The following is a 13,808-nucleotide window of genomic DNA, read 5'->3' as shown; positions in this document are numbered from 1 at the left end:
AGTGAACTCATTTGGTGTAGACATGTTGACATCGAGGTATAATAATAACATGTATGTCCACTGAGGAACTTGTAGCACTGTGACACGTAAAACAAGCAGACGTTTTGAAAACAGACAAACTGTAGGAAAGAGTTCACTATTTCAAAAATCCTTCTAAGTAGAACGTCGGAATTATCGTTCATCCTTTGTATATTACTGCACCAGAAAGTAAAGTAGATTAAAGGTTAGAATCACATTGCATCAATCAGAATGAAAGGTGGTTCCTATTTGCCATAATGGAAGATACCTTAGTTAGCATGCATAACGTGCATTGATGTACCTCTGATGTCCTATTCCAATGTTTGAAAACAACTGTGCTGATTTTCATGGATGTATTGTGCAGTTTGATTCCTATTCAGTTTCCAGACTATTTTCTTGAACTAGTCTACTGAATTCGTGCTTTTCGTATTGCAAGATTCACACGTCATCTCCTCCTTCGATTCCGAAGCATTCGTATAACTTTTGATTGGATTTGAACCTCCTCCAAAACACAATTGACTTAATGTCGTGCCTCTCGTAGGTTGTATATGGTTTTATACGTTGCGACGTTTAAAGGTCACATGCAACCAAAAAATCAAACATAATTAAAACAAAATTATCACTTATTCATGACATATAATATACATTGCTGGTTATGAAAAAACATATAAACAAAATTATAAGCGTACAATCGCAAATCAGAAGTGCAATATTGTGTACTTGGGTTTACTTCCCAAGAAACGAAGCAGCCGGGATACCGAACCCAGTCAGAGCGGGTGGATGTGCACTCAAGTGTAACGGCTGGTTCATTTGCAGATGCCTCACGGCTCATTGTGTGTGTATATATAGAGATGTTGGGTTTTGTAAATACATGCTCATTTTTTGTGTATAACATTTTGCAATCAACAGACATCATAACATGTCATGTGTACAAGTATCACACCTGCCTGTCTGTGTAATTACATAACGTGACAGAGACCGAACTCGGGCCATAAATCAATGCATTTTGTTTATGGTGTATAGCCTGATTGGTGTTAAGTTCAAATTCCATGTGGTCAGTGATCGCAGTTGTGTATTGAATATGGTCATTAGCAGACAGGCAGGCAGACACATAGGTGTCAATTAAACAGACATTGAGTTTTGTCCGTGACAACGACATATCTATATCACAGTTAGAAATTCTGTCAACGCTAAATAATGACATTGCTTTTAAGTATCGAACTGAGAAAGTGACTCGGTAAGAAGAACGTGTGGTGAAATAGACAAATGAAAGTATATAAACAGTTAATCTACTGTCATAACATATAAAAAGCTCGCGCCTGTGAAATATCAACAAAACATTAGAAAAATAGCTCACACCAAAGCCTTCACCGAGTATTCACCGGATAACCCGCTTCCAAGCTGTGCGAACCTATTTCACCGCGCACGTGCTATGAGCGCAGCCCAGCTGTTGAAACCACTTGAATTCCCCCAAGCGCTGGGGAAAATTAGTGAATCGTTTGAACTACGATTTCGCGCGTTTTTTTTCATCGCGTTATTTTTCAACTTTATAAGTTGAATTTGCATTTTTGATGATTTGTTTCTGTAAGTCCATACCGAAAGGTATCAGAATCTGCAAAGTTGTGTTTTACGTTTACCTTTAATGAATTTAATAACATTTGTTTTTCCTCTTACAGGGTGGCGTGTACCTGTTTCAACTATTAGACTGGTATGCGTCCTCGTTCAACATACTGATCGTTGGTTGTCTGGAGTGTGTCGCCATCAATTGGATCTATGGTAAGTCCGATTTGTAGGAGACGTTTACCCAAGTGTTAACACAAATTGACTGACTAAATTAATGAGTTCCTGGACATATTTCGAAGCTTTTGCTGGTGCTACTTTGGTTGCAGAAGAGATTTGAGAGACGTTTAGCCAATATAGCCCATTTTATACACACGGACACGGTACATACAGATAAGTGTAAACATAAACTGAATGCCAGTGCAATGTAATTGCCAAACGTTGTTAAAGTTCCTTGACATATTTCGAAGCTTTCGCTGCGACTACGTCGGCTGCAGACGATATCTCTGGGGAATTTTAATGACAAACTGTGTTTATTGCCTAGGTTAAGGAAAGGAAATATTTTCTCACCGGTGTTTGACATCAAAACAAAGTTGTATATTTTCCTATGATGTCGACATTAAACGTCATTTATATTATGTTATTGACTTTCCACAGGTTCTGAAAGATTTAGCGACGATGTTGAAATGATGATGGGAAGACGTTACCCGTCGGTGCTGAAAGTCTTGTCTTCCTACTTCTCCCCTGTCATCCTCTTTGTAAGTTCAACTTTAAACAGACTGTCAAAGGTCCTTCTCAAACAGCGTCACGCATACGATACTGGGATGCTTTTGTTTATTATTGAGTCATAAATGGTCTTAGCACCAGCTGATGTGAGTACTCAAGTCCTCAGCTATTAGGGAACATAATAGAAAAAGCATAAAAAATACAGGATCAGGGATGTATATTGCTGAGATACAGTGGGCTATATGGAGGTACCTGACTAGCTACGTAAGTAACATTACATATACACGTGGCAGCCAATGAGTGAGTGAGTTTAGTTTTATGCCGCACTCAGCAATATTCCAGCTATATGGCGGCGGTCTGTAAATAATCGAGTCTGGACCAGACAATCCAGGGATAGGATGACATGTGTCCACCCAGTCAGCGAGCCTGACCACCCGATCCCGTTAGTCGTCTCTTACGACAAGCATGGGTTGTAAAGATCAATTCTAACCCAGACCTTCACGGGTCGGCAGACAATGAACAAGTAAACTTGTGTACCCGTGTGACTGCACAGGTGTCTTACTCATGTGGGGTTCACGATTCGTTGTGCAGAGTCGTGCCGCCCCGAAACAAGTGATCTTGGGTTCGAAGGCCTTGAACATATTTCTGGGTTTGGTTTCACCCACTTGCCAATCACCTCCGGCTTTCTTTTAACACCTGCTGATATCCCGTGAGATAACTGCCATAGTGTTCATATTGGAGTTAAGACCAACTCCCTAACTTATAATAGTGTAATTAATTTACTGCTTATCCCACACAGGCGTCCCTGATTCTTTCCCTGTTTGTCTACGACCCTCCAAGCTATGGCGAGTACATCTACCCTGAATACGCAAAGGTGATCGGAATCTTAATGGCAGTTGTGATGTCATTGCCAATACCTGTCATGTTGGTATACCAGCTCATAAAGCAGAAAGGAACATTTCTTGAGGTAGGTTTACATATGTAACGAAACATGCTGTAGTACAGGATATGAATAAACACACATGATGTATGTTGGTCATATTAGGTCATGAATATTGTATCTGCAGGGTTGAAACAGTCACGGGGGCAATGAAGCCTTCAACATATGTATGGTAAACATGAGGAGGACACTTCCACTTTTAACACGTCTAAGACAACAATGAAGTGCAATTCTCCATTTGGACATGTTCCAGTGTTTGTTCATTTGGTTGGGGTCACCGTTCCACGAACATCAGGTGTCAACTTTGCCAGTGAGTGAGTGAGTTAAAATTTACCGTCACACTGGAACTATTTCAGCCATATCGTGACGACAAAAATCATATACTGATAATAAGTACTTTTATAAAAAGCTGTCAGCGAAGGGCAGTATAACAACTAAATCATCACAAATTAGTTAAACTAGTTTGGGTTCAGTGTAAAATGCTTAATCATTCCTCAACAACACAATATGAAAACGGGCTATAGATCGCCAGCAACTGAAGGTAGATCACCATGCTAGGGACTATGGGGACTTACATTACTTTTGCTACCTCATGGGGCCTTGCTGGATTTACATCATCTTTTCGGCTGTTGGCGATTTTTAGCACGTTTGCCATAAGTTAAAGCAACAACAAAATTCTACGATTAAAACTCTGGCAGTTATAAACATCCATTGATATGGTCTTCAGTGCCCTCTTCGGAGGACAATTATTTTACGCTACTTCAACCTCCTCCGAGGAAGCAGCCACTAACCATCAAAGTTATTTATTCATTCGACCAAATTAATGCGAACTTATTAATTACACTCCATGATCAAAACATAGGGATCAAATCACTTTCCTTTAATACCAAGAATTAATGAGGACTTAAATCAAGAAGATCCTTCAAAGATGACATTTTGAAATATCGATCTTTTGTAACGGTTATTCAACATATACATGGTATGATGTTGTCGGAAATGTGCAATAATGAGGTCAACTTCAACGTCAAATGTCATTTTACGTGTCTTACACGATTCAAGGTCAATACCGAGTGAAACCTCGATGTGACTGTATGACAGCAAGCACTCTCCTCCTCATACCCCCTGTCAGCTTCCATTCCTCGTGTAAAGCAGCTTCCAGTTGGGCCATGTTCTGTGCAGGAGGATCCCTTTGTTTCACACGATGACCAGTCATGTCCCAGATATGCTCCAAAGGGTTAAAATTCAATCGAGAGATATGTCAGTGAGTGCTTAATTCGGTTCTTTGTGTGTATTTTGGTAGAACGTGACCTGTTTATAATAATTTGCTGAAAATGATTTTTATGCATTTAACAGCGTCTCCGTCTCGCAAGCTCTCCGTCTACTGATTGGGGTCCATTCCTGCCCGAGGACAAAGAACGGTATCTTCAGAAGATGCACAATCAACCAGAACATCTTGCCTTGCAACGATTATACTCCACGGACAACCCACATGACGCATACGAAAAAACAGAGGATGCCCAGGGATGTGTTACTACTGAAGCATAGTCTTATATGTTATGTTTGTTCACTATGTTTTACGTATTTCTTGGTATTTAACATAAAGTTTCATGCCACTGTGAGCAATAGTGTAGGATTAGATCGTTCAGATATCGATGTCAGCAGCTTCGTAATAGAAGTAAAACTACATTGTGACGTCATTTCATCATCATCGATTACCATTTGGGTTAATGAAGTAATTAATGAATATACCTTCCTAGCTACTAGAATTGCACATGCTTTCTTTTATACATTTGTATTTGGTGATGGTTAACAATAAGTAAAATATTCATGTGTCATGATGTTGGTGATGAAATTTACTTATATGTTTCTTTGCCGTGCAATGAAACTAAATCGTGTTCTGTTTTTAGAAATGCCCAGACATACGGATATAATTCGAGAGCTAGCTCCCGATTCTATATATGCACTACATCGTGCAAGAAGTGTCGCAATTTGTTGCTTTTGATGCTGTATGGATGATGATAATGGTGAGCAAGCGGAGATACGTAGATTTTACGTTATCTTCTATTGGGATATGTGCTGGAATATGTTAGCATTAACCTTTCGAGGAGCCCTGTGTGAAATTCGTAAGAAGGCATCGAAAGGCATGTTTGGAATTACCTTTCCAACATGGGACAACTATTCGTAAGAAGGCATCGAAAGGCATGTTTGGAATTACCTTTCCAACATGGGACAACTGTTGTACACTATCCAGATCCAACACCTTATAGAGACACAGACAGTTCATTCAGTAAATAGGCCATAAGCCCATAATGCAGACAACGATTGATGGCATGAATCACGCCTGCCAGCGAAGTAAATGATAAAGTTTCTCTTAGCTGTTTGACTTTATTTAAATATAGACATGAGTTATATACAGACTCACCTATATTATGCAATGGTGAGTGTACACACATACAATGGGGAAATGAGGTTGCAAGTACATAGCTACACTTTCATGTAAGATGCCATACATATAACATGCCTCAAAGTCAAAAACACCCTGCTGCACTGGTGCATTTGCTCTGTTTGCACGTATTGTATAAGGCAGCCAATAGTATTTCTTTTCTATCTGGGCGCATGTATCTGGGCTCATTGCAATACTCTCTGTGATCGAGTCAGACAAAGACGTGGAGTATTGAGCATCTCCCATTGGTGTACAAGAGGTTTCATTGTAGACCAACTCAATGCTCGTCGCTCTGTTATGAACGCCATTCACAGCTGGTAATGGAGCAAACGCAGAAAATGATCGCAGACCATGTCAAAGAGTGAAGAATGAAATAGCTAGTTATGAGTAAAACCGAACATGAAATTTAACACTTTTGGTGAGTGAGTAAGCAACCTAACATGAAATGTAACAAGGTACTAGTACTAAATATTAGTCCCAACATATATGTAACAAGGTCCTAGTACTCAATATGTGTCCCAACATGATATGTAACAAGGTACTGTTACTAAATATGAAACCGAACATGACATCCAATAAGGTACTGGTACTAAATATGTAACCCTACATGACATGTAACAAAGTACTAGTACTAAATATGTGTCCCAACATGAAATGTAACAAAGTACTGGTACTAAATATGTAACCCTACATGATATGTAACAAAGTACTGGTACTAAATATGAAACCCAACATGATATGTAACAAAGTACTGGTACTAAATATGAAACCTAACTTGATATGTAACAAGGTACTGGTACTAAATATGAAACCCAACATGATATGTAACAATGTAATAGTACTAAATTCAACTCTCTTTATTCCATTACTGAAGAGGCCACAGACCTATAGTACAAAGTATGAGAACAATAATGGCATACAATGACAATGTTTGCAAATAATGTTTTCTATGTTCAAAAGCATGGTGGATATACATACCAGGTTTGCGAATATAAGTTGTATTAATAGAGTTCATTAACAAATTAAATTTAAACTTGGTAGATAAAGCATTATAAAATGACTTTGGGCAGGTAATCTTTTGTGACAAAAAAACATCACTAAAACCACAATGATTTAGTAAATTTTTAACATTCGTTACCCAATTTGACTTTCCGTTGGTATCAAACAAACACATCATGTTTTAACATTTCTTGGGAAATCTTGATGCAGGCATATTAAAGACCTTTACCCAGTATTTGATAACTTTTATCTGTGCTTCTAGATAAAGTGGGAAGCGACCGCATTCACCATAGATCATCACATTTTTGGGGGTATTTAATTTAACTCCTAAGACTTTTTTTACAAGCGTACAAGTGAACCTTTTCCAGTGCTTCCAACCGAGAAAACCCCCAAACCTCTGCCCCATATAGCAAAATTGGTTTAATTTTTGTATCAAATATTTTGAAAAATGTTTTGAAATTTACATTGCCCAATTTCTTTAAATATGAAACCCAACATGATATGAATAAGGTACTGGTACTAAATATGTGTCCCGACATGAAATTAACAAGGTACTAGTACTAAATATGTGTCTCATCATTTATGTAACAAGGTACTAGTACTAAATATGTGTCCCAACATTTATGTAACAAGGTACTAGTACTAAATATGTGTCCCAACATGATATGTAACAAGGTACTAGTACCAAATATGCGTACCAACATGATATGTAACAAGGTACTAGTACCAAATATGAAACCCAACATGATATGTAACAAGGCACTAGTACTAAATATGCGTCCCAACATGATATGTAACAAGGTACTGTTACTAAATATGCGTCCCAACATGATATGTAACAAGGTACTGTTACTAAATATGCGTCCCAACATGATATGTAACAAGGTACTGTTACTAAATATGCGTCCCAACATGATATGTAACAAGGTACTGTTACTAAATATGCGTCCCAACATGATATGTAACAAGGTACTGTTACTAAATATGCGTCCCAGCATGATATGTAACAAGGTACTGTTACTAAATATGCGTCCCAACATGATATGTAACAAGGTACTGTTACTAAATATGCGTCCCAACATGATATGTAACAAGGTACTGTTACTAAATATGCGTCCCAACATGATATGTAACAGGTACTGTTACTAAATATGCGTCCCAACATGATATGAAACAAGGTACTGTTACTAAATATGCGTCCCAACATGATATGTAACAAGGTACTGTTACTAAATATGCGTCCCAACATGATATGTAACAAGGTACTGTTACTAAATATGCGTCCCAACATGATATGTAACAAGGTACTGTTACTAAACATGCGCCCCAACATGATATGTAACAAGGTACTGTTACTAAATATGCGTCCCAACATGAAATTTAACAAGGTACTGTTACTAAATATGCGTCCCAACATGAAATTTAACAAGGTACTAGTACTAACTATGTGTCCCTACATGAAATGCCATAATTAATTACCTGTGATTAAATGTAACCAGGCGTGAGTAAATTACTCACACACAAAATTTAAACAGAGGCTACACTTAACCAACAGTTTTTTCTTCATAAACTGGCATAGTTATATTTTTAGATGTCCTTTATAATTTTCGCTATCAGATTAAATAGGGATGTGATTCTGCGGCTGGATTTTTGTGCAAAGGGACCGTTCATAATTTATGGCTTGCGGGGGTTGAGGGGTTGTGATTCTTTATGACCCCACACCCCCCCCACACACACACACACACACACACACACACACACACACACACACACACACACACACACACACACACACACACACACACACACACACACACACACACACACACACAGATCTTCGGTTGTGTGAGCAAACCAATCTCTAGAACAGTGAATGGGTCAGTTAATATTTATCATCACATCGGCAATATTTCAGCCATATCGTGACGAGAACCAATTGGACATTGCAAAGGAATATATGTATAACATTAAACCTGTCGTCAAGGGTCAGTAGAACAACCAGAAAATCCCAGTTAGATTTAAAACCAGCATCTAATGTTAATATAATACGCACTATACGGACAATACACACAGGCTATAGATCACCAGCAACTGAAGGTAGATCACCATCTAGGGACCATGGGGACTTATATTTGCTATCTGCATGGACGCTATCTGGATATACATCGTCCCTTCAGATGTTGGCGATTGTGCCCAAAGTTAGCCATCACTTAAAAAACACAAATATCCCACGATTAAAATCTGGTAGATTTAAAATTGACTTCGAATGTTTTGGAACTAACGTACCCTCTCAGGAGGACAATAGGTTTACGCTACTTCAACCTTTGAAGGTACAACCACCAAAAATCTCAGTTTCTAATCTAACCAAACAATTAAAAAGTTCATCTGTCATTTATGAATCATTTATGTTTCCTTAACCGTTGATACACTTTAATATACTGAACCGCATAAAAAACGCAAGTTTTTCAAAATTAATAAATATTCGACAGAACATTGTTAAATATTATAGTGTAACTACACATTGGTTACCTTTGTTGTGAAAAAACGGTTTTTGTAATGTTCAGGTTCTGTTTGGTGATTTTTTTGGATATTGCACATCGCAAAAACGCAGCAATTGAATTGCCCGTGGGATGTGGTTGCAGAAGTTTTTATGAAAATCATGATGCGCATTTTGTCACGGACACATAGGGGTGTAAAAATGCCCTCAAATCAGTTTGAAATCACTCCCGACAAACGCCCACCAAGAATGCCAAGGTTAACGACGCAACACAGGGAACAAGCCATCGGCCATCTTGAAGCTGGACAGAGTGTTGCAGATGTTGCCAATGCATCCCATGTGCACATCACGACCATCTACCTATCAGGAACGTTTTGCTGCTACACAGACCACTGCTGACCTCCAACGTCCTGGACGTCCGAGAGTCACAACACCACGGCAAGATTGACACTTTCAACGTTCGCACATCGGGGATCGATTCTTATCTGCCAACGAGACTGCCCGACAGACTATTGGACGTCACAACCGAGCAATAAGCGGAGATACAGCTCGGCGCAGACTCAGAGCAGTCCACCTCTATTGTCGTCGTCCAGCTCGACGTCCTATCCTCACACCGAGACATCGTCAGAATCGTCTGCAGTGGGCTACGTTGCATCGAAACTGGCGTCATCAACAGTGGAGACTGGTATGGTTCTCTGATGAAAGTCGGTTTTGCATTTCTCATGCTGACGGCCGAGTTCGAATATGGCGAAGACGAGGTGAACGCTTTGCTGACGAATGTGTAATGGAAGTTGATGCATGGGGAGGTGCGAGCGTTATGGTATGGGCAGCGATTGGCCTGATCAGAGATTAGGGCCAGTATTCTTCCAGAATGTTCGGCCAGGTCGGGGAAATGGAGTCACTGCCCAACGTTATATCGACCAGATCATCCGACCCCAGGTTGTGCCATTTTTCGTCCGACACCAGCAACACATTTTCCAGCAAGATAATGCCAGGCCCCACACTCCTAGAGTCACTCAGGCATTTTTCCAGCAGCACAACATCCGACTACTGCCATGGCCTGCTGTTAGTCCAGATTTAAACCCGATCGAACATTTTTGGGACGAGCTGCAGAGACGACTAAATGAAGTCCGACCACGTCCGACAACTGCAGCAGAACTCCAGGCAGCCATCATCCGGACATGTGTGGCAATCCCTAGGGCCTTTGTCAACCGTCTGATTCACTCCATGTTCAGGCGGTGCACAGCTGTAGTGAATGCACGAGGTGGACATACGCGCTACTGACTTGTTGGATCAATTTCGATTTTGTCTTCAATGCGAAGTAAACCAACAATGTTTCCATGCATTGACTGACATGTCCCAATCATCATGCAATAAGTGTTGCTTGTTAGCATGTACCTGTTTTCATGCATTATCTGTCAAAAGTAAAGTTTTTATAAATCTGGATTTTGACTTGCGTTTCTTTTGCGGTTCAGTATATGTATCCCTTATGATGGAAAAATCAATACAGTCAAGCAGGACATGCTTGACAGTGATTCCCCCATCCAAATGGATGCAAAATGGAGGATCCTCACCTTTCATAGACATCGTCGCATGATGACCTCTTCGAATCTAGACTGACAACCCGAGTAGGTGTTACCTACACAGTGGCACAAGCAACTGCGCCACTATACTTGAATCCATTTGTAAATAAGGATTGGTATGCATTATATACTATCCCAAAAAAGAAACGCAAGTTTTGTATTTTTTAAAAGCTATTAATTACCTTTTGTGTTCAAACAATCGTCAAAATATGTAACAAAAGCTATTAATTACCTTTTGTGTTCAAACAATCGTCACAACAGAATTCACCTTCCAGTTGAAATTGTGGAGCAAAAGAGCATGCACTGTTTGGCTATAAAAATCCAGATTACTTTCGGAAATCGGCATTCGTTTTGAAGGAGTTCAGGTCAGGTCGTTACATTGAAAGAATACACGCTAGAATTACCAATCTCCTCTTGGGCGTCTGAATGTAAGTCTGAGCACAATATCACGGCTTGCAGCTCGTTACAATCAAACAGGTATAACAAATGACCATCCCCGTACAGGCAGATCTCGAGTCCCCACTGCAGCCCAAGATCGGTACATCCGGGTACTACATTTGCGTGCTCGTACTGCCACAGGGTGCCTGAACTTCGGAGGATATCCGGTCAAACTGTACGGAACAGGTTGAGAGAGATTTGACTTAGAGCCAGGAGACCCGACGTCGGGACCGTGCTACGCCTTCACCATCGCGCTCAACGCCTCCGCTATCTAAAATTATCCGGTGGTATAGGCATTTCCTTCTTCTAAACTGATGTAAAATTTCATGTACTAAAGTCTATTTGTGGACGAGTTATACATGTTTGAAAATACAACATTTTCGGAACAGATTTCTGGCCTATGCGTTTCTTTTTGGGGATGGTATATTTATTCCTTAAGTGACTAGCTCTCGAAGAGACCGCAAATAGGGATGGCAAAAGCAAAGATGGACATTCCATAAAGATACTCTCACACAGAAGTTAAAGACCCGTCACTTCATTGCAGAATACACTCTTTTAAGTATCTGTGTAGTATTTGGAATAAAGATGATACCCACATGAGAAACTTGAAGATGCAAGGCTTGTCTTTGACGTTTCCAAGAACATGGATGCGGCTTTTCTGTATCAAAATCCAGTTGACATAGCGATTGTACAATCAGATTTGATCATCATTGTTGCAAGCAATACATATACTAAAGGCTTTCCGGAAAACAAGAAGAAATGCCAGGATTTCCTAGCACATCACCTTGGTGACGCCGTTGACGATGGTTGGACGATAGAAGGGAACAGTTCTTGGGAGTCAGCTCAACAGAATTGAGAGTTCTCACACACTTGTATTTCATTGCATTACAACAAATATTGTGTGGGGAGGAATTGTTAGTGCTTCAGGCAGGATGTAGTAGAGGCGGAGGACAGGATTGTAGGAATAATTTCTTGACCACATACTCTGACACTATGACATGACTAAAGTAAATAAGTGACGTCATGCTACTGAGTGTATGAAGGTATAAACATGATACTTGTAAGCATGTTGCAGTGGTCTGAAACTTAAACTGAATGCTTATATACTTATGCTTGATTAACCTGTTATACTACGTATGTGAATGAAAGAGTACATGGAAGTGTTAAAAGCCTTTTCACATCCATAAGAAATCTCGAATAAAGCAGAAGTGATTGTACAATTCCAACTACTGACGGACAGTGTAGTTTTACGCCGCTTTTAGCAATATTGCAGCAATATCACGGCGGGGGACACCAGAAATGGGCTTCACACATTGTGCCCATTAACGAGCCACTAGACTACCCCACCACCCCACAATTCCAACTAGATCATGAGAATGTGTTTATGAATCATTGTCAAATAGTGATGATGCCAAGATTTAGCGAAAAGGTGCAAAGGCTAGTCAATTATTCACCTAAAAATGGGAACGTATACTACGGCAAAGAAGGGAATTGCATCAGACATCCGTTTTGTCACAAATGCGTCTACCCTAAACTTTCCTAGATAATAATAAATCTTACACAATTGCTCATACTTTGATATTAACATATACATACTTTGAATTCCCGCAAACAAAAATGTATACCAGGGGTAATCTGACTTAAAAAATATATTGACTATTTCCCTTAAATTGAAGTGGACATACACCTCATGATGTTGATCACTGGATTGTCTGGTCCAGACTCCATTATTTACATATTGCCGATTATTGGTTGAATATTGCTGAGTGCGGCGTTAGACAACAAACAAACCAACTCAACAACACAGCGGATAGCATTTTCGATACCGTCTGCGTGCGACAGCTGTGGTGACTCTTACACACTCATGTGTGTACTTTGTGTTCAAATTCGATTCTACGGATATTATTTTCTACATTTTTTGGAAAGTGTTTTGTGACCTAGTGGCTTCAAAGTGTAGTGAATTCAAATTGAATCGGATTCGCTGGCATGTTCGCGAGTCTGTTGACAAAGAGCCAGATTTGTGGTGATATTTCCGAAAGGATGGATCAGGACACGAGGGTGTGCCTCTGGCATAAACACGGTAAGGTAATTAATTATGCTTTAATAGACTACATTAGATCAAGCAGTGTAATGGATAAGAGGGATCATGACTAAGCTAAATAACTTTTTCAACGATATTATACATTTAGAAAAAAAATATGTTGGGCTAAACAGAACGGTTTGCAGATTCTGTAGATCTAATTGTGTTTTACTACCGCTAAATTTGAAACAGTACAAATTTCAAAATACAGTACAAAATATCATTTTGTTTGATTGATAACCCAACTGTTTTATGTGGACGGAAGGCATTAAAATTTCTTCGGCGTTCGATGTTAATGCAACCTCCGTTACCGGATCAAGATCAGTGGCGATATCGTTGACGAAAGCTGATAATAAATTTAACACGGAAATTTTGTAGCAGTCTATTGCTGGATCTATTCTGACATAACATAGAATCAACGTAAACAAATTTGTTTTTGCTGAATTTTTATTCGGAAAGCAGACGATGTTTTGATCTTGTTCGACTGGATATTTGTTTCTATGCTTTCGAAGTACTTTTGTATG

General features: G+C 39.5%; 2 protein-coding genes across 2 annotated transcripts in view; both read left to right on the top strand.

Annotated features, from left to right (window-relative positions):
• LOC124286804 (sodium- and chloride-dependent glycine transporter 2-like) overlaps positions 1-5,079 on the top strand; it is a 144,031-nt gene extending 138,952 nt beyond the window's left edge. The window contains exons 8-11 of the mRNA XM_046723242.1: positions 1,695-1,794; positions 2,236-2,336; positions 3,104-3,271; positions 4,598-5,079. Of these exons, the coding sequence (XP_046579198.1) occupies positions 1,695-1,794; positions 2,236-2,336; positions 3,104-3,271; positions 4,598-4,789 (561 nt within the window). The 3' untranslated portion in view covers positions 4,790-5,079. The remainder of the gene's footprint in view (positions 1-1,694; positions 1,795-2,235; positions 2,337-3,103; positions 3,272-4,597) is intronic.
• A 95-nt stretch (positions 5,080-5,174) lies between these two features.
• The window catches only part of LOC124286872 (sodium- and chloride-dependent glycine transporter 1-like), a 29,157-nt gene continuing 20,523 nt past the window's right edge, over positions 5,175-13,808 (top strand). Inside the window, exon 1 of the mRNA XM_046723317.1 lies at positions 5,175-5,268. The gene's annotated coding sequence lies outside the window, so the exon portion shown is untranslated. The remainder of the gene's footprint in view (positions 5,269-13,808) is intronic.

Source organism: Haliotis rubra, unplaced genomic scaffold (genome assembly GCF_003918875.1).
Source record: "Haliotis rubra isolate DU_JTF1 unplaced genomic scaffold, ASM391887v1 Scf1102, whole genome shotgun sequence".
Classification (NCBI taxonomy): domain Eukaryota; kingdom Metazoa; phylum Mollusca; class Gastropoda; order Lepetellida; family Haliotidae; genus Haliotis; species Haliotis rubra.
This window is presented reverse-complemented; position numbering and strand designations above follow the sequence as displayed.